At 36.7% G+C, this 19,381-nt stretch overlaps 2 protein-coding genes across 7 annotated transcripts in view; one reads left to right on the top strand and one right to left on the bottom strand.

Annotated features, from left to right (window-relative positions):
• The window catches only part of LOC131163114 (bifunctional D-cysteine desulfhydrase/1-aminocyclopropane-1-carboxylate deaminase, mitochondrial), a 59,665-nt gene extending 59,363 nt beyond the window's left edge, over positions 1 to 302 (bottom strand). For 3 of the 5 annotated variants that reach the window (XM_058119850.1, XM_058119849.1, XM_058119852.1), the window contains exon 1: positions 44 to 290. In XM_058119850.1, coding sequence (XP_057975833.1) covers positions 44 to 277 — 234 coding nt within the window. In that variant the 5' untranslated portion in view covers positions 278 to 290. Of the gene's footprint in view, positions 1 to 43 lie in introns of all 5 variants that reach the window. The other 2 variants (XM_058119848.1, XM_058119851.1) reach the window with 2 other exon arrangements.
• A 6,322-nt stretch (positions 303 to 6,624) lies between these two features.
• LOC131163113 (coatomer subunit alpha-2-like) lies at positions 6,625 to 12,947 on the top strand. Of its 2 annotated transcripts, none has more exons than XM_058119847.1 (4): positions 6,625 to 6,909; positions 7,037 to 7,269; positions 8,808 to 9,302; positions 9,716 to 12,947. In XM_058119847.1, the coding sequence occupies exons 2-4, from the start codon at positions 7,062 to 7,064 to the stop codon at positions 12,664 to 12,666; spliced, it is 3,654 nt and encodes a 1,217-aa protein (XP_057975830.1). In that variant the 5' UTR covers positions 6,625 to 6,909; positions 7,037 to 7,061; the 3' UTR covers positions 12,667 to 12,947. The 2 variants fall into 2 exon arrangements, with proteins under 2 accessions (XP_057975830.1, XP_057975829.1); XM_058119846.1 differs by having other exon boundaries at positions 6,632 to 6,856.
• The last annotated feature ends 6,434 nt before the right edge of the window (positions 12,948 to 19,381 follow it).

Raw genomic sequence — 19,381 nt, 5'->3', positions numbered from 1 at the left:
CTTCCGAAAATCAACATGTGAAGAAAGAGTGATTAGTGCTTACATGGCCGAGGGAGAACACATGAGAGGGAACGTTGGAGAGGTGGGAGGCCCAATAAGGAGGGGAATAGGGTTTTCTGGTGAGAAAATCGAAGTTGAGTTTGGGAGCATTCGCCATTGGAGACGAGCCGAGGTGGCTTCGGTAGCAAATGACGCGTCGGCGTATCGGAAGGAATTTGATGACGGCACTACTGAACTGGGGCGCGCCGCAGTACCACGATAGAGGGGAGCATAACATCTCAGCCCCGCACTTCGCCACATTTTCTCAGTTTGTATGATTTATTCGATTCTATTTTAATTGGCCTACCTCGTTTTTCTTTTTCTTTTTTTTTTCTCTTTTTTTAAGCTTTTTTTTTTAATCCGCAATTTAAACCTCACTGCAAAATATTCAAGCCCCAAGTAAAATTTTACTTTATTTTTATAAAAAAATTATTTGCCCCAACTAAACATTAATAAATAAGAATATTATAGATTGTACTATGTTTCATTTAGTATCTCAAAACAACTATGGAACTTAAATCATATTTACAAATAGTGCATCATCTTGCCAAATGTATCACCTAATCATAATATTTGAAAAATAAAATATTTAACTAGATTAAGAATGCATTAAAAAGAAAAAAAATTAAATGACCTCAAAAATCATCATTTAAAAAAATGCATTAAAAAAAAAAAAAAAAAAATTCCGTCCTAATGCTTTCATTATAGGATTTCATAAACCATGTGTTTTGATCAGATTAGAAATAAAATCATCAAAGAGCTTAAATTCCACTCCTCATTTATCGAAAGCAAAAATGAAGAAACTATGTTTGAATCCCGACTAACTCAACCCCAAACCCAAAAAACAAGAATCCACTTAACTGAGTTGTCCTACCCAAATCTATTTATTTTTTAGTAAAAACCAATATGCTTGTGAAATGAATCAATTCACCTAAGTTGCCACGAGTGAAAAAAAAATATTAAAAGAAAGCACTGAACATTAGTAATTGAAGTTGCAATTACCATCGTCTTTTAATAAATATTATAGATTTTATAGATATCAACACAACCTTTTGTTGATGTCCATTTTGGCGTGGCGAGTTTTTACTAGAATTTTAGAGTTGCTTTATGCTTCTTCTTTTTTTTTTGTCATTTTTTATAGTCCCGAATGATATAGGACAATCTAAAACTTTAAGGTGGAGTTCGACGACGATTTTGACATTATGCATGCCAATTAAGGCAAAATCTCTATCATTTTGAGTTTTTTTGGTCTCTTTCTGAAAAATCTAACTGTATCATATGATTTGGGACAGTCCAACATGGTAGTAAGAGAATTGACACTAATTTTGAATTTGAGCACGTAAATTGAGATAAAATTTTATAATTTCTAGCTTTTCTTATCTCTTTCTGTCAAATTTAACTGCACCATGTGATTCGAAACAGTTTGAAATGGTAAAGGGATATCTAATAGTGATTTTGATTTCAAAAGCTCAAATCAAAGCGAAACCTTGACGTTCTTAGACTTTTTGGTCTTTTTTTGCCAATCTAGACTACACTGGGTAATTCGGAGCAGTTTGAAATGATATAATAGTGTCCCTTAGCAATTTCGCCATCTAGACATTAAATGTTCAGCCAGTTATTCAGATTAGCATATCAGTTTTACAATGTTTTAGTTATTATAAAATCATAGTAAAACAGTAATATAGATATATCAGTTACATATGTATATAATATCAAACCCTGATGGACTAGATTCAGTCAGCAAAGCACAGTACTGTAACTATATTCAGTTCAGAGTGCAACCACATTACTCAGGATAGTATGTGGTATTCAGCAGTCGATCATGCCTACGTTGTAGATAGACTCCCCTTCATATAAGGGTTGAGGAGGCCGATATGACTTTCGGAGTTCAGTTGACTTACCCTGGTCGGCCAGTCAAGATAGGTCCCGCCTTCGGCCTGCACAACCCTATCATAAGGGGTTAAATCATGACTTTCAGTTATCCATCAAGGGGAATTTTCTTAGTTATTATACATATGTATATTCAAGTTTATAGAAATCATAGATATACCTATGAATATTAGAAGTATTATGTTTTGAAAATTTAGAAAGACAGTTTATGTTAAGCAACATAGGTATGAGCTATATTGAAATGTTTATATATGTTTCACATACTCAATTATTTATGGTATTTCCAAATCAGTTTTCTAATACGTAAACTCACCTATCATACACTAGTAATAACATATTTTATCTTACTGAGCTTTGTCTCATCCCAATGATTTAATATTTTTCAGGTGATTCAGTTAGGTGAGCAGATCAGGCTTGCAAATAGAGGGGACTACAGTACTGCCCTGATTGTAGGGTGAGTATTTTTGGGTAGTCATTTTGAGTAGTCCTTAGGTCCAGATGAGGGTATTTTGAGTACTGTTGTGTGTGTGTATTTTGAGAAATATTCCGACACTCTGGTATTGTATATATGGTTATGGTTGTATGTATTCTACTTCTAGCTGCTTAGTTTGTTTATTGTGTCTCAGATTCCATGAGTCATATCTGGTTCGTGATATTGGTTTGATTTATATTAAAAGGTATTAGAGCAGTGAAATCTCACAGTATTTTCGTAAAAAAAAATAGTAGAAAAAAAAAACAACAAATCGTTACAATATATATATATATCATTTCCAAAATTCCCATTTCCAAATGTCTGTATACCCAAGAAACTCATATATCATTTCTGAAATCACATACTATAATTTAATTGGTTAACTTAATAAAAATGTCTGACATAATATATTCCTCTTACTTGTTTATTGGAGCTATGCATGTAGGGAACCCAAAACTGTGTCTGCGGCGCTCGCACAAAGCATGTATCCATAAACCCTAATTCAATCAGTTCAACCCCAAAATGTTTACGATTTTAATACTTCTAAGCCCCTACTTTTCTAGTAACTAATTAAATTGGAAAAATAACTTCCTTACCCTAGTTTTGGAGTGGTGCCTAGGAAGCCTGAACAGCGAAATCGCTCTGGTTAAACTGCAGAGAATCATAGCAGAGATCCCGAAATGATGTTTATTAGTTAATTCGGGCTTGTTTCGGGAGAAAAATCAAAGAAAGAGAGAGTTGTGGTTGCAGCCCTAAGAGATGAGAGAGAGAGAATTTTGATTTCTTAAAAAAATGACTTGCATGCCTTATATAGGCCACAGACCCGGAGCAAAACCGTCGACGGTTTGGTTTTTAACCAACCCCCTTTTTACTGTTTTACCTTTATTAAGTCACGGTAACTCAAAACCATCGACGGTTCTCTGAGCTCATCCAAAACCGTCGACGATTTGACATGTGCCAAACTAATTTTTCTCCTTTCCTTTATTATTTCATTACTTACTATTTTTCATATCTCCGCAATTACAAATTGATGAAACTTTATATTTCAGTAGATCTAGACAAAATCTGTTAAGCTTTAAAGATTTAATGGATATTACATTGAAACTACAAATGAAGACAGTAAAGAATTTCTTTATATTACTTATATTGTTTATGAAAATAAATAAATTTTAGAAAAATGGTCAAATTTATTATCTAGTTTATATTATACAAAGATCAAAACAGTTAGATCATATAATGTCTTCCACTAGAAGTGCAATGACCCAAAGTTATTTACACTCTGGCCTAATCGCCTTAGACATCCTGGAGATGTAACGATGCGAAAAATCATTGAAAATTCACATGGTCATCTACTAAAGAACCAGAAGATTCTTTTATCAACTAATTTCATGTATACTGTTTGTTCTCAAGGGAAATTAATTCTGATTTTAATGAAGCAGTATTCATTGCACTAGAGGGAGAAAAATCTGTGTCTGAAACACAACATGAAATCATATGGAACGTCATGAGTTTAACTTATTTAAATTCTCGCACAAATCAAAGTGAACTTGAAGTTCAAAATATTATACATTTGCAAGGGATTGCAAATCAGTTACCAGATTCTTTTGCAGATACCAAGGTCATATTAAAATCTCATATATATGCTACAAATATTCTAGCACGTATTGATGTCCCTGAAGAACAATAGTCTGTTAATAAACCTAAGCCGCAATTTAAGCGTGGAAGGCCTTTTGGTGCAAAAGATAAAACTCTCAGAAGGAGAAAGTTGAAATTTGCAAACACTCCATAAGAGGTTACAAGAGGTGAATAATCCATTCCACATTCACAAATCCATTTCTCCTGAAAATGAGATTTCTATTATAAAACCTCCTGAAGAGGAACCTCCCGAAGACGAATCTCCTGAAGAGACATCCCTTGAAAAGGGATAGGTACTTGAAAATAATAATGAGATCTCAATTCATTATACATGAGAAATGTGGGATAGAAATAAAGTTGTTGTCAACAACACATTTGCATATGTAGTAGCTACTAATATTACCAAAAGTAATGAGGATCCTGAACCTAAATTTATTAATGAATGTCGATATATAAGTGATTGACCAAAATGAAAAGAGATTATCACGTTAGAATTAAACTCTCTATCAAGAAGATAAGTTTTTGGACCTGTAGTCCAGACACCAGAAGATGTTCAACCCGTTGGATACAAATGAGTATTTGTGCGCAAACGAAATGAAAATAATGAAATTACTCGGTATAAAGTAAGGCTTGTGACACGAGGTTTATTGCAGAAACCCGAAATTGATTATGAGGAGACATATTTTCCTGTGATGGATGTAATCACTTTCAGATTCCTAATTGGGTTGGTAGTCGCTAAATGACTGAGCATGCATCATATGGACGTAATAACAACATGAATCATTGGATAGTGAAATTTATATGACAAATCCCTAAAAGATTTAAATTGCCTGAAGCAAAACCCATAAATTTATATTTCAACATTCTTTATATGGATTAAAACAATCTGAACGCATGTGGTACAATCGATTAAGTGAGTACCTTATGAAAGAAGGTTTCATAAATTATCCAATTTGTTCATGCGTTTTTATTAAAAAGATCAGAATTCATATTTACTATAATTGTTGTTTATGTTGATGATTTTAATTTAGTTGGGACTCCTAAAGAGCTCACTAAAGCTACTAATTATTTAATGGTGAAATTTGAAATGAAAGATTTAGGAAAGACAAATATTGTCTTGACTTACAGATTGAACATGTAAATGGCGGATTTTTTGTTTATCAATTTAAATATGCCAAGAAGGTATTAAGGCAATTCTATATAGACAAAATTCATCATTTGGGATCTCCAATGATGGTGTGATTATGTTAAGATAGATCAATTTCGACTTCATGATGAGGGGGAGGAATTACTAGGTCCTACAGTACTATGTTTAAGTCTTACGATGAGGGGGAGGAATTACTTGGTCATAAAGTACCATATTTAAGTGTTATCGACTCTCTAATGTATCTGACCAATTGTACAAGACCCGACATTGCATTTGCTGTAAATCTACTAGCAAGATACAGTTCTGCTCCTACTCGGTGGGACTGAAATGAAATTAAGCACATTTCACGCTATTTGAGAGGAACGTCTGATTTGGGTATATTCTACTCATTTGATTCAAAATCTCAATTAGTAGGATATGCATATACTGGATATCTATTTGATATTCACAATGCTAAATCTCAAACTGGATATGTATTTGTTTACAGAAAACTGTTATATCTTGAAAATCAGTAAAGCAGACGATTACAGCAACATTCTTTAATCATTATGAAATGCTAACTATTCATGAAACTAGTAGAGAATGCGTGTGGTTTAAATCAATGATTTCTTATATCCAAGCAAATTGTGGTATTCAATCAATCAAGAATATTTTAGCAGTTTTATATGAAAATAATGCTGCATGTATAGCTTAACTAAGAGGATGATATATAAAGGGTGACAGAACAAAACATATATCTCCAAAATTCTTTTATACACATGAACTCCAAAAAAATGATGATATAGATGTTTAATAGATTCGATCAAGTGATAATCTAGTATATTTGTTCACCAAAACTTTGTCTACTACAACATTCAGGAAATTGATTCATCTCATCGAAATGAGACACCTTAAAAATCTTAACAGAAGTAATTAATATGAGTGACATCAAAGGGGGAGTGTTATGAAAAATAGGATTATGGAAAAAGTGGATGTCACCCCATCCTCTACCACCCCATCTCCCACCAGTTTGGTTTCCACCCTAATAAATATAATGTTATCCATATTGTCCTATAAAAGGGCACCCTACCCCTCACATTTGGAATATATATCATTACATGTTTGAGTACTCACTTGCATGCTTAAGGTAAGTAGGATACATAGAAAGAAAAAGAGAGATAAAAAGAAGGTAGAGATATATTGTACCAAATCAGTTACATATCATATTGCAATTCCTCCCGTAATAGTGAAGTTTTGATCTCATCCGCCCATGGAGTAGCCATAGCCAAACCACGTAAATTCGGTCTCGTATTCATTTATTTTTCTGCTCATCTCTATTTAATTTTTCTATTTATTTTCGGCATCACTTTATAACATAACAGTCTCGTAATTAAAAATTATTTATTATTATATTTAAAAATTACAGCGACAAAGCCTTAAACTTTTAGCAATAATTATATTCATTCAACCTTCCTTCACAATGCAGCACCAAGTTGTAAAATTCCCCAACCCACACTGAGATTCAAAGAAACGCGCTTCGGAGGTTAGATCTGCATGAGGCCCCCCTCCCTCTATACATTCCCATCTTCCCCACCACACTGTGGCGCTAACCTTCGCCCTCTCTCTGCTTATCTTACTCCTACCTCGCTGCCGGCCTTCACCTCTCTCTCCGCCCGCACCATTACTGGCGATCGGTAAGGCAATGCTTGATTCTTCTTGATCGATCCTCTTCTCTCTCAGATCTAAGGTAACAGTTAACATTTTCCATCTCCCTGCATCTTTCGTTGACAGTCGCGATTCGCATCGCAGATCCATGCCATCGTGGTTATTGACCATTCTAATTTGAATCGAATGATTTGTGATGTGTTTGTTAGGGTTTGAGGTTTTTGATCGGAGACAATGTTGACGAAATTCGAGACGAAGAGCAATCGTGTGAAGGGATTGAGCTTTCACAGTAAGAGGCCATGGATCTTAGCGAGTCTCCACAGTGGTGTGATTCAGCTGTGGGATTACAGGATGGGGACTCTGATCGATCGGTTCGACGAGCACGACGGACCGGTCCGTGGGGTCCATTTCCACAGGTCGCAGCCACTGTTCGTCTCCGGGGGTATGGTATATTACGGCGCCAATTGGAATAATGATTTATCTCTCAATTTGTCTTATCTTTCAATTCCGCATCCGTTAAGACTTTGTGTGTTATTATTGCACTGACTTCAACATTATCATCTATTATTTTTGTGAAATCTGCCAAATTGTGGTTTTTTCCCCGTGAATTGTTGAAATTTATATTAAATTTGGTTGATACTGTACGTAATATGTGGGCAATTATGCAATTTTTTGGCCATCAGTTTGAGTCTCGCATTTAATTGATTGGGACATGGGAAAACAAAAAACTGCATCTAGCTTATTACAACTGTTCCGTTGAGTTGATGGTGCTGTCGAAACGACTCTATGATTACTTCATGCTTTCATTTTGTTATGCTAACACCTCCTTCATATGCAGCTCCTAGTTAAATGACTCTTCATCATTTTCATTTTTAAATGGTTTTTATACTTCATGTTGTTTCCATTATGTTTTAATAATTTGTTTCCTCTCCAAAAAGTTACCTAGGTCAACCATCTAACTGGTGTGTGTTAGTCCAATAAAAATTAATAAAATTAGTATTATTAAATTATTTTTTAACTATTGGAATGCATATTCTTTGTTTTAGACATTCTTTTCTGTTTGCTGAATCTTAACTAATTCAAAATGTAAAATGTCATGGAATTTATTTTGATAAGCTACATAGCAAAACATACTAACTATGGGGTTCAATACTTATTTGGTTTGATGGAGCTTGATCACATCAGTTACCCACTTACCCATGTTTTAAATTTATCTTGGTTTGATGGAGCTTGATTACATTAATGACTCACTTACCCATGTTTTAAATTTATCTATTTATTACAAACTACTAAGTAGCACTTGATTTGGGTATTTTTAACCCATAAAGTGGACTATTCCTTTTGGAAGCTCTTTTTGCCGTATGATCAACATCTAACTTAAGATAAGGGTTACCCATCTGATGGGCAGCCTAAACATAAAAACTATTGTCATAAAAAAATTTTAAAATTGGCTTATGATGGAAGTTAAAGGTTTTAAAGTGGTTCATTTTAAGCTTTAGATATGCATTATAATTTGACTTAAAGTTGAGGAGTGATCTATATGTCATTTGCCTTTTTTGTTTGAATTTAATAAAAAATGATTCTTGCTTCTTTGACCTTTCATAGAAGTGTTTGATTTTGTGGATATTTGGAAGATCTTGTTAACTTACTTGATGCATTAAATAGTCTTAACCCATGTATTCCACACTAGAACGACGACAAAGACTTAAGTTCCGTTGCAAATTCTTCTCCAACTTTATGCACAATCAAAGGCAGCGTCTTTTGAAAGTTGAAGTGCCATCAAATTTTGCTAGTGACCCATATTATAAGAAAATTAGTTGGCTTTTGTTTATCTAAAAAATGTTATTTACTTTTTGAATATCCTTTTAAATTATAATGACATTACATGCTCATGTTTGTTGTGTATGTAAATGCTCCATTTGTCTTTTGGAGGGCTTAAGGGGTGCGTGTTTGTTTTTATGTGGACTTTGGTTTTTGCAGGAGATGATTACAAGATTAAGGTGTGGAACTATAAGCTGCACCGGTGTTTGTTTACTCTTCTTGGACACCTTGATTACATTCGCACAGTTCAGTTTCACCATGAATGCCCTTGGATTGTTAGTGCAAGTGATGACCAGACTATCAGAATATGGAACTGGCAGTCTCGCACTTGTATTGCTGTGTTAACTGGGCACAATCATTATGTTATGTGTGCCTTGTTTCATCCAAAGGACGACTTGGTTGTGTCTGCCTCCTTGGACCAGACAGTTCGTGTTTGGGATATTGGTTCTTTGAGGAAGAAAACAGTTTCCCCTGCAGATGACATCCTGCGGTTAAGTCAGATGAATACAGATTTCTTTGGTGGGGTTGATGCTGTTGTCAAATATGTTTTGGAAGGCCATGATAGAGGGGTTAACTGGGCTTCATTCCATCCCACTCTACCTCTTATTGTCTCAGGGGCTGATGATCGTCAAGTGAAGATCTGGAGAATGAATGGTATGCCTGTCAGCCTTTGAAGATCTATTATCCTCTGCCTCTCACTCCATTTTTTCAATCAATTTTTTTTAAAATGCACATTTTAAGATTGCTCACAACTATTGTTTTGCACATTCTTCCCTTTTCAAATACAGGGCTAAAAATTGGAATATAATTTTTAGCTATTTTTGTTATTCATTTTCAAAGATGCCGAGTATAAAAACTGGGAAAAAAAAAAATTTATCCAATTTTATTGGAATTTACCCTTGAAGTAATGGAACATGTAGTATATTTTAGATAACATGCCAATGAATAATGTTGAGGCTTTCCATGAAGCAGTATGTTTGTTTCTCATATTTCTTCAGTATGTAGCAGTGCCCAACTTTTGAAATTTGTAGTTGATAATGGCTGTAAACTGATGGTTCTATTTTCAGAGACAAAGGCGTGGGAAGTAGACACTTTGAGAGGGCACATGAATAATGTGTCATGTGTTCTGTTCCATGCTAGGCAAGATATAATTGTGTCCAATTCAGAGGATAAAAGCATTCGTGTATGGGACGCAACAAAGCGAACTGGTGTCCAGACGTTTCGCCGGGAGCATGACAGGTTTTGGATTCTTTCTGTACATCCAGAGATGAACCTTCTGGCAGCTGGTCATGACAGTGGCATGATTGTCTTTAAGCTGGAGAGAGAGCGCCCTGCTTTTTCTGTAAGTGGTGATGTTCTGTACTATATCAAAGACCGTTACTTGCGGGCGTATGAGTACTCAACTCAGAAAGATGCTCAAGTACTTCCAATCCGAAGGCCTGGCTCTTTCAGTTTGAACCAATGTGCAAAGACTCTTTCATATAGTCCAACAGAAAATGCTGTTTTGATGTCATCAGACGTGGATGGTGGATCGTATGAACTGCATATAATTCCTAAAGATGGCATTGGAAGGGGTGATACAGTTCAAGAGGCAAAAAGAGGTCTTGGATCATCGGCTGTTTTTGTTGCTCGAAATAGGTTCGCTGTGTTAGAAAAGGGCAGTAACCAAGTGTTAATTAAGAATTTGAAAAATGAAATTGTAAAGAAGAGTTCCCTTCCCATTGTTGCTGATGCAATATTCTATGCTGGAACTGGAAACTTGCTTTGCAGGGCAGAGGATAGAGTAAATATTTTTGATCTCCAGCAGAGGCTTGTTGTTGGGGAACTTCAGACTCCTTTTGTAAGGTACATTGTTTGGTCTAATGACATGGAGAGTGTTGCATTGCTCAGCAAACACTCTGTCATCATAGCCAGTAAGAAACTTGTGCACCGATGCACACTTCACGAGACAATCCGTGTAAAGAGTGGGGCATGGGATGAAAATGGTGTCTTCATATATACAACCCTGAATCACATCAAATACTGTCTTCCGAATGGGGACAGTGGCATCATCAGAACCATTGACGTCCCTGTATACATAACAAAGGTCTCTGGGAACACCATTTATTGCTTGGACCGAGATGGGAAAAGCCGTGCCATTGCTGTTGATGCAACGGAGTATGTTTTCAAGCTGTTCCTCCTGAAGAAGAGATATGACCAGGTCATGAGCATGATCAGGAGCTCAGAACTGTGTGGACAGGCTATGATTGCATATCTCCAGCAGAAAGGTTTTCCAGAGGTGGCTCTTCATTTTGTAAAGGATGAGAAGACTCGTTTCAACTTGGCGCTAGAGAGTGGTAACATCCAGATAGCTGTTGCTTCTGCTAAGGAAATCAACAAGAAAGATCACTGGTATAGGTTGGGGGTGGAGGCCCTCCGTCAGGGTAATGCAGGCATTGTGGAATATGCATACCAGAGGACAAAGAACTTTGAGAGACTATCCTTTCTTTATCTTGTAACAGGAAATATGGATAAACTGTCCAAAATGCTTAAAATTGCGGAAGTTGAGAATGATATCATGGGTCAATTCCACAATGCACTTTACCTGGGTGATATCCAAGAGAGAGTTAGGATCTTGGAGAATGCTGGTCATTTGCCCCTTGCTTATGTCACAGCTGCTACCCACGGGCTAAATGATATTGCTGAACGCCTAGCGGCTGAACTGGGTGATAACATCCCATCTTTGCCAGAGGGGAAGTCACCATCTCTGTTGATGCCTCCAAGTCCCATCGTCTGTGGGGGGGATTGGCCTTTATTGAGAGTCATGAAAGGAATATTTGAGGGTGGTCTTGATAATGTGGGCAGGAATGCAGAGGAAGAATATGAAGAGGCTGTTGATGCTGACTGGGGTGAGGATTTGGATATTGTTGATGTGGAAACCATGCAGAATGGAGACATCAGTGTGGTGCTGGATGGAGAAGAAGTGCAAGAAGAAAATGAGGAGGGAGGATGGGATCTTGAGGATCTTGATCTTCCACCTGAGACTGATACTCCGAAGACTGTCGGCAATTCTCGTTCTTCAGTATTTGTTGCCCCGATTCCTGGTATGCCTGTCAGTCAAATTTGGACCCAAAAATCCTCTCTGGCTGCTGAACACGCAGCAGCTGGAAATTTTGACACAGCCATGCGCTTGCTGGGCCGTCAGTTGGGTATAAGGAACTTTGCTCCTTTGAGGTCATTATTTATGGATCTACACATGGGCAGCCATTCTTACATGCGTGCATTTACTTCAGCTCCAGTGATCTCATTCGCAGTAGAGAGGGGTTGGAGCGAGTTGGGCAGCTCTAACATGAGGGGTACCCCTGCACTAGTGTTTGAATTTTCTCAGTTGGAAGAGAAGCTCAAGGCTGGTTACAAGGCCACAACTGCTGGGAAATTTCCAGAGGCTTTAAGGCTTTTCCGCAGCATTCTCCACACTATTCCCCTGATTGTGGTTGAATCAAGGAGGGAGGTAGATGAGGTCAAGGAACTGATTACAATTGCAAAGGAGTATGTTCTTGGGGTGCAGATGGAAATCAAGAGGAGGGAAATCAAGGACAACCCAACTCGTCAGCAGGAGCTAGCAGCCTACTTCACGCACTGCAATCTTCAGATGCCTCACTTGAGACTTGCCTTGATGAATGCTATGACTGTTTGCTATAAGGCTGGTAATGTGAACATCGCGGGTAACTTCGCTAGGCGACTGTTGGACACGCATCCCACTAGTGAAACCCATAATAAAACTGCCCATCAAGTTTTGCATTCTGTTAAGAATAACAAAGCAGATGCATCCCAGCTAAACTATGATTTCAGGAACCCCTTTGTTGTTTGCGGGGCAACGTATGTGCCCATATACAGGGGGCAGAAGGACGTTTCGTGCCCCTACTGCACTTCTCGTTTTGTTCCAGCTCAGGAAGGGCAGCTTTGTACTGTTTGTGATCTTGCAGTGGTGGGATTGGACGCCTCTGGCTTACTTTGTTCGCCTTCCCAGATGAGATGATTTTGAACTGCTCAACCAGCAGCAGTTTTTCTATTTTCAGCAGTAAAATTGGTTGTGTTGGTAGTAAACTAGGAATTTTGAACAGATAGTTTCTAAGGTCCATTATAATTTTTAAGTTCCATTGGATTGTATTTTTGTGTTATTTTTATTGCCATCTCTATTGCTTCTCTCTCTCTCTCTCTCTCTCTCTCTCTCTCTCTCTCTCTCTCACATTTTAGTTTTCATGAAAATGTTTTCACTGTAATAAGCACCTTAAGAATTTTGACTTCTGTTTCCTGTGACGTCGGAGAAAGTGTATTTGGTTGGCGTGGCAAAATTCTTTGCTGCTTTTGTTAAGTGACTAGTGATAGTCTGCCCTTTTACATACCAGCACATGGTTTATTTTTTTCTTTTAAACTTTTTTGTGGTTGCAATTCAGGATCCGGAATTATTTACTATGATCTGTTTCATCAGTTTTAAAACATCCTACTGAGCGTGGGAACAAACCTTTCAGCAGAATGAGAGTTGCTTTGCACCTCGTGTCCTTCTGAAAGGATTGTTTTTGGGAGGAAGAGTTGGGTATCCTTCTGCAATTCTCCAGTTCTTCACTGAAGCAGGCAATTAAGTCTTTCCTCTCTTTAAGCACAAATCAATTTGTGAAAAAAAAAAAAAGAAAAAGGAATGAGGTGGAGAAAAAATAATTTATATATATAAAAAAAAGGTTGTTTTAAAGTACATGACAAGGTGTCATTAAATAAACATGAAATAAAATAAGAATTTATGATATGGTGAAATTTGAGTTTCATCTTAATTGGAATAGCATCAACTTGGCCATAGTTGGCCTTAGAATAGTAATAATTTATTTGTACACTATTATATTTTTACACAACTATTTTGGGAATGGAGAATAAGGTGCTGCTTAATTGTAATTCTCAGTTATAAAATCATTACTGAATTTCTCTTGGGGCGAAGAGATTAAGAACATGCTTATTGAAAATGTTAAATAGAAAGGAGATTAAAAGAAAAAAACTACTCTTCTTTCCCAATGAAAAATCCCCTGCTCCAATGGTTACAGCACAAATTTTTTTTTTAAGTACAGTTGGAATATTGTTGAGGAAAATCTCTACAATGCAAATCTTAACGCTACTGTTTTGGTTCTGGTTCCCAAAGTAAGGAATCCTTCTCACTCCAGGGATCATATTCCCCTTATATTTTTGTTCTTGTTATGGAATTGTCTACAAATCTTTTAAAACATGCCACTTATAAATGGTTCCTCCTCTTGTTATTACGAGTACAGTAAATTGGCCATAACAAATCTGTGCTTTGCAGATAGCTTGCTAATTTTTACAAATCTGGATTCCCGGTGCGTATTCCAAACTATGTATTGTATTTATTAAGGACTCCTATCTTTCATACACATAATATTGTTGGTCGTAACTAGATAATCTAAAAGATAGTATAAAATATTAAAAAAAATGATCTTTTCGAGCCTTGGGCTTGTTTTCTTTTTAACGTATTGTTTTGTTTTAAGTCGGGACTTTCGCAGTTTATATTTTATTAAAGTATTCTTTTGTAAAAAAATAAAAAAATAAAAAAAATTATTTTATTTTTACCCTAGTTTATCATTTAAATCAAATGTGAAGTAAGATGAAATAAAAAATAGAAAGTATGGTTGGTGATTGGTAACATGGATATAGTAATATAATTGATTTGTTCTAAAACTTTGGGAGGAAGACATGTTGGGGAAGGAACCAAACTGTATTCTCTCTCTGGCTCTGCTTTTACAAACCAAGAAGTTGGCTGTGATCCCCGATTGCCACGTGTCAACATGGGATTATTTGTGGCCATAAACGTTATACTCTGCCCTAATGCAACTTGGCAGTCGAATGTTAATACTCAGCTGGGCTTGGACACTTTCCACAAATGGACCTTAGACATGTTTCTCTCCAAGACAAGTGGGCCATTGTGGGCCGCTGCCCCCACTGTTCACTCTTCTGGAGTCTGTACTCTGCTCCTCTATTGGGCCTCATCCTAGGACTCTCGCTGGCCCATCACCCCGGAGCCACTTGTAGTAAGAAGATCATCTCGGCCTTCGTTCCCACTGTTCGGGAAGTCCACGTTGTTCTCACTGTTCATGGGCCCGGAGAATGGGCCCATTGACAAGCCAGCAAAGACCCAATCTTCTGACTCTTCCATTGCCAATTCAAAATTTGCCTCCAATTACTGGGCCCGCGACAACCACCAAGGATGGATGGCCCTATTTACCCCATTTGTCATATTCACCGCAAATTTTGTGTAAGACCCCACCTCAAGCTCAAATCAATCATTTAATTTATGATTTTTTTTTTTTTTATAAAGGTTAACATGTCAATTTTCGACATTTTTCAAAAGTTAGGCTCGAGTCATTCCGATTCGTAAGACATAGTCTACTTATAAATCACAAAATTTAAAATAAAATAAAATAAAATGAAAATGTACTTTTAGAGTTTTTTTAAATTAACGATTTTGTTAGTAAAAAGAAAATGAGAGGAAAGAAAGTAGGGAAGTCATTTCTCATTATATTTTCCTTTTCATACTAAATATTACTTCAAATGAAAATTTAATTTAAGTTAATTAAAAGTTAGAAAAAGTAAACACTAATGATGTATAAAATCAATTTTTTTTTTAATAAATTCCATACATCTTTTTTTAATAGTATTTCTTACTTTCCTGGATAACTAAACAAGAAAACATGAACTCCTTAATATTTTCTCTTTTTTTTTTTGATCTAAGCAGGTTTTAATGTTGTAAAACCAATTACTATTGAAAAGAAACGCAAATTTACATGATTTGGTAATTTGCATGCATCATCTGGGAAGTCCTTATGCAATTTACTATCAAACGAAAACTACCTTAAATTGTAACTTGAAGCCACAGTATATACATATAGTCCCATATGAAAACTCTAAAATACTCCCATATGATAATAAAATTACATTATATACTTGACTTAAATTCACTATACTACATATTCGGTCCTCTGCACCCTACAATGCACCCTCACCTAACTTACTTTAAATAAATAGGAAGATCTCGTACATAGTGGGAGTCCCTCACCCCTCCCATTTGTAACTGACTTCAAGTGAATAATTCTTTCGATAAATAATTCAAAGCACAATAACAAATTGGTTGGAAGACCTTTTGGGTCCCTTTTCCACGAGAGGGCAAGCCATGAAAATGCCTAATTAGCATTGGAGGCCTAATTAAAATTGAAGCCTCACATCTCCAATTCGTGCAGAGCTTTATGAGTTAGAGGCTAGGTTGGTCTTGACAGGTAAGCTTATAGGGGTGGGGGACCTTTCTAGACACATGTTGCTAAGCTGGCCAACCTGATTTCCAAAGCAAAACTAGAACTAGAGCTAGCTAAGGTATGAAACTTTCAGTGTATGATAAGATAAACTGCGACTAATTAATTCCCTTCAATCATCATGTAGTGCACATGCTGATTGCCGAGACATTTGGATTTATGGGTATGGCCCTACTTGCTTGCTAGCTTCACATGGACCCATTTGATTTTATGTCCTCCAATCATATGCAAAGTTTGCGGCCTTCAATTCTCATCTTGCTTCCTAGCGACAAAGTGTTGTGTTTAATTCGGTAGGGAAATACATTATTATAATGATTTTTGGAGTTTATATATCATTGTAAAGGTTGTTTGGTATGCATGTTCTAAGATTGTTGGATTATGCCTTAAGAATGATTTTAATATGATTTAGTATGACACCTCTAAAGAGTATGGATTGGGATATGGATGCGATATCGATAATAATAATAATATGAAATTGTTTGTTTTTTGGGATTTTAAATTTTTTTGTAAGCATATTTGATGGATATGATTTCTCTTTTTTACATTGATCTGGGTTATCTTACCTATCTCCGCCATTCAAACACATAGATATGAAATTATCCAATTATTAGTTGACACTTTGGTTAAACTTTGTTGTAGTATCATGTGGAATGATGGGCTGGAAGAGAGAGATAACTTCATACTTCACTATTAAGGATATTTTGAAAGGTCTTATAGTTCAAACTTTTAGATAAAGACAAAAATTGTCAAAATTTCAAATGCAAATATGCTATGACTACGTTTGGAAGTTACAAAATATTAAGAAAGGAAAATGAAAATATCAAGGAATCCACATTTTCATGTTTAGTTATCAAGGAAAAAAAAATGAGAAAGAAAATGAAAAATATACCAAATTTGTAACGCCCCGAACCCACCAAGTGGGGCTCGGGGTGTTATGTGTTGTATTCACCTATTTATGACACCATAAATATCATCCAAACAACAGAATTAATAATACACTTCATTAAATACAAGAGTACTATGCTATACAACCAAAAAGGGCATATCTATTCCACCATATTACATAACCAGAACTATAAACCATAATCAAAATACATGTGAGTTTCTACAACAACTCACGCTAAGCTATACTATAACCCTGCTCTGGAGCTTCCTAAGATCGACCACCAAAAGGTCCTGAAAAAGATGAGTTGTATATTGGGTGAGACACTTCTCAGTAAGGATGAGATAAATTATTATCAGTGTGTGACAACATGAGTTTTAGTGTATATAAAATATTATCATTTGTTAAACAACAATAACTGTTAAAACACTTATATGTTATATTCACACATGCAACATCATTTAAAAGAGAGAGTTTTCGAGGATTGGGAAGATTATAAGCCCATAACATGTGACGCCCCTTTACTCTGATACCTTTTGTAACCTTACCCATTTAGTTTAGGCATGGTTAGAACCGATACCTATTAGAGCATTCGCCTTACTCGGCAAGTCCTCGGGCGGAGAGTTTACTTCGCCCCAATCACACGTAATGTCACGGTATAAAATACATTTAATACTTTACTATAAATAACTTTCACATGAAAACTATAACTCACACCTATATAAATACTATAAACTGTAAGCTGTTAATACTTTTACAACTATAAGCTGTATACTGTAAATACTTTGCAACTATACTCTATGAACTGTAATCTTTGGAATACTCTGCTCTGTTATACTCTCGTTAAATCTACAAATATGAATATAAGAACTCACTCCCCAATTGATAAGCGACATGCTTCCCCCATGACGAGTTGTGCGACCCGTAGGCTGGACTTAACCCCGACCGGTCTGCCACCAAGTTAAGTCAACTATACTGTACGTTTGCTAGTACGAATGACCATCCCATAGCTTGTAAGAACCTGGAAAATATAAAAGAGTTTTTGCAGATTTCATCGACGAAGCCATATTTCATCGACGAAGGCAATAGACTTTTCGTCTACAAAATTCAGACGTTTGTCGACGAAGAAAAGCCGAGAGGTCTGGAAAAATGGAAATATCAGACTTCGTCGACGAGGCTGCCAACATCCGCGACGAAAAACTCAACTTTTCGTCGACGAAAACTGGGCGGGTCAAAGGGGAATAAAAGGAAAATTTTGTTTTCTTCTTCTTTAAGATTCCCTACTCTCTCTCTCTCTCTCTAAACCCTCTCTCTTTCTCTAGATTTCCTCGCTGTTCGTTGATAGAACTAGAAATTCGAGGTTACCACGAGGATCGTGGAAGGATTCTCTACAACTTCTGCGGATCGGAACCTCGTTTCGGAGATTTTTGGGTTTCAACATAAAATCGAGGTAAGACTCCGTTTTCGTTTCTGAACTGGTAGTTTTGTAGAAGAATGTCTCGTGAGTATATTCTGTATTGGGATTTGTAGGTTTTGGAACTCGGTTCGCTGTTTAGGAGCCTTGGAGTTCGGGTTTTGCTTACGGAGTTGAGGTAAGGGGAAACTGTGTTATGTTAGTTATTTTTGAAATCGGACTCGGTGGAACAGTGGTCCACAGTCCTGTGTGTGTTTTGATTACTCATTTGGGGGGATCTAACAGGGAAAATATAGGTTTTTCATTATTACAGTTTTGGGAAAAAAGGGGCGACGGGCTGCATCCTTGGTTTTGATGAAAACCTATGTGTATATGTGATTTATACTGCATGAATGGGATGGCCGTGCCTTGACTTTGTATAAACTGTATTTGTTTGGAAAATCATGATTTAGATTACCAAATGGGTGTGGTTTGATTGGTTATATGAGCATGCATGTGTGTGTGATATGTTGAAATGCTAGTAAGAATACGGTTATGAAATTATTCCAGGTACTGAGAGTGTCCGGCTCTATATCAGAGGGCGTATGAAATCACTGGCCATAGATTGGCAAGAGTATCCGGCTCTATATCCGCGGGCGTGAGCCTTTCTGGCAGATCAGGCTGCAGGGTGTGGATCCACCATTTGAGCGCCGGTACGATGCCATGGGAGTCGAGGACTAGCCATGTGCCGGTTAGCGCCGTGCTTCGCGGGTTGGCTGCGGGCCAACTCCAGAATGCAGATACGACTTCGTGCTGAAGAGTGTGACGACACTAGGCTGATCATGTGTGTGTATATGATGGAACAGAGCGGATGTGATCGCTTGTTCTTGTGACCGGTGTATTGAGAGAGCTGAGCTGATGAGGTCGCCAATTCTGGTTACCGGGTTACTAATCATATGTTTTGTGTGCTTGTAGGCACTGTGTGAATTAGTATTGGATTGCATTTAACTGTGTGTATGTTTTGTCATGATAACACTCAAATGCCACACACTGATATAACTTGTATTCTTCCTTATTGAGAGATGTCTCACCCCTACTGTATATACATTTTTAC

The sequence above is a fragment of the Malania oleifera genome, chromosome 8, assembly GCF_029873635.1.
Source record: "Malania oleifera isolate guangnan ecotype guangnan chromosome 8, ASM2987363v1, whole genome shotgun sequence".
Lineage (NCBI taxonomy): Eukaryota > Viridiplantae > Streptophyta > Magnoliopsida > Santalales > Ximeniaceae > Malania > Malania oleifera.
This window is presented reverse-complemented; position numbering and strand designations above follow the sequence as displayed.

What these genes read in the sequence shown, in the direction of transcription:
- LOC131163113 (XM_058119847.1), top strand. Translation starts at nt 7,062, where the DNA reads ATGTTGACGAAATTCGAGACGAAGAGCAATCGTGTGAAGGGATTGAGC. An exon ending in GCCACTGTTCGTCTCCGGGG is followed by an intron (nt 7,270 to 8,807) that starts GTATGGTATATT and finishes TGGTTTTTGCAG; the next exon opens with GAGATGATTACAAGATTAAG. An exon ending in GAAGATCTGGAGAATGAATG is followed by an intron (nt 9,303 to 9,715) that starts GTATGCCTGTCA and finishes TTCTATTTTCAG; the next exon opens with AGACAAAGGCGTGGGAAGTA.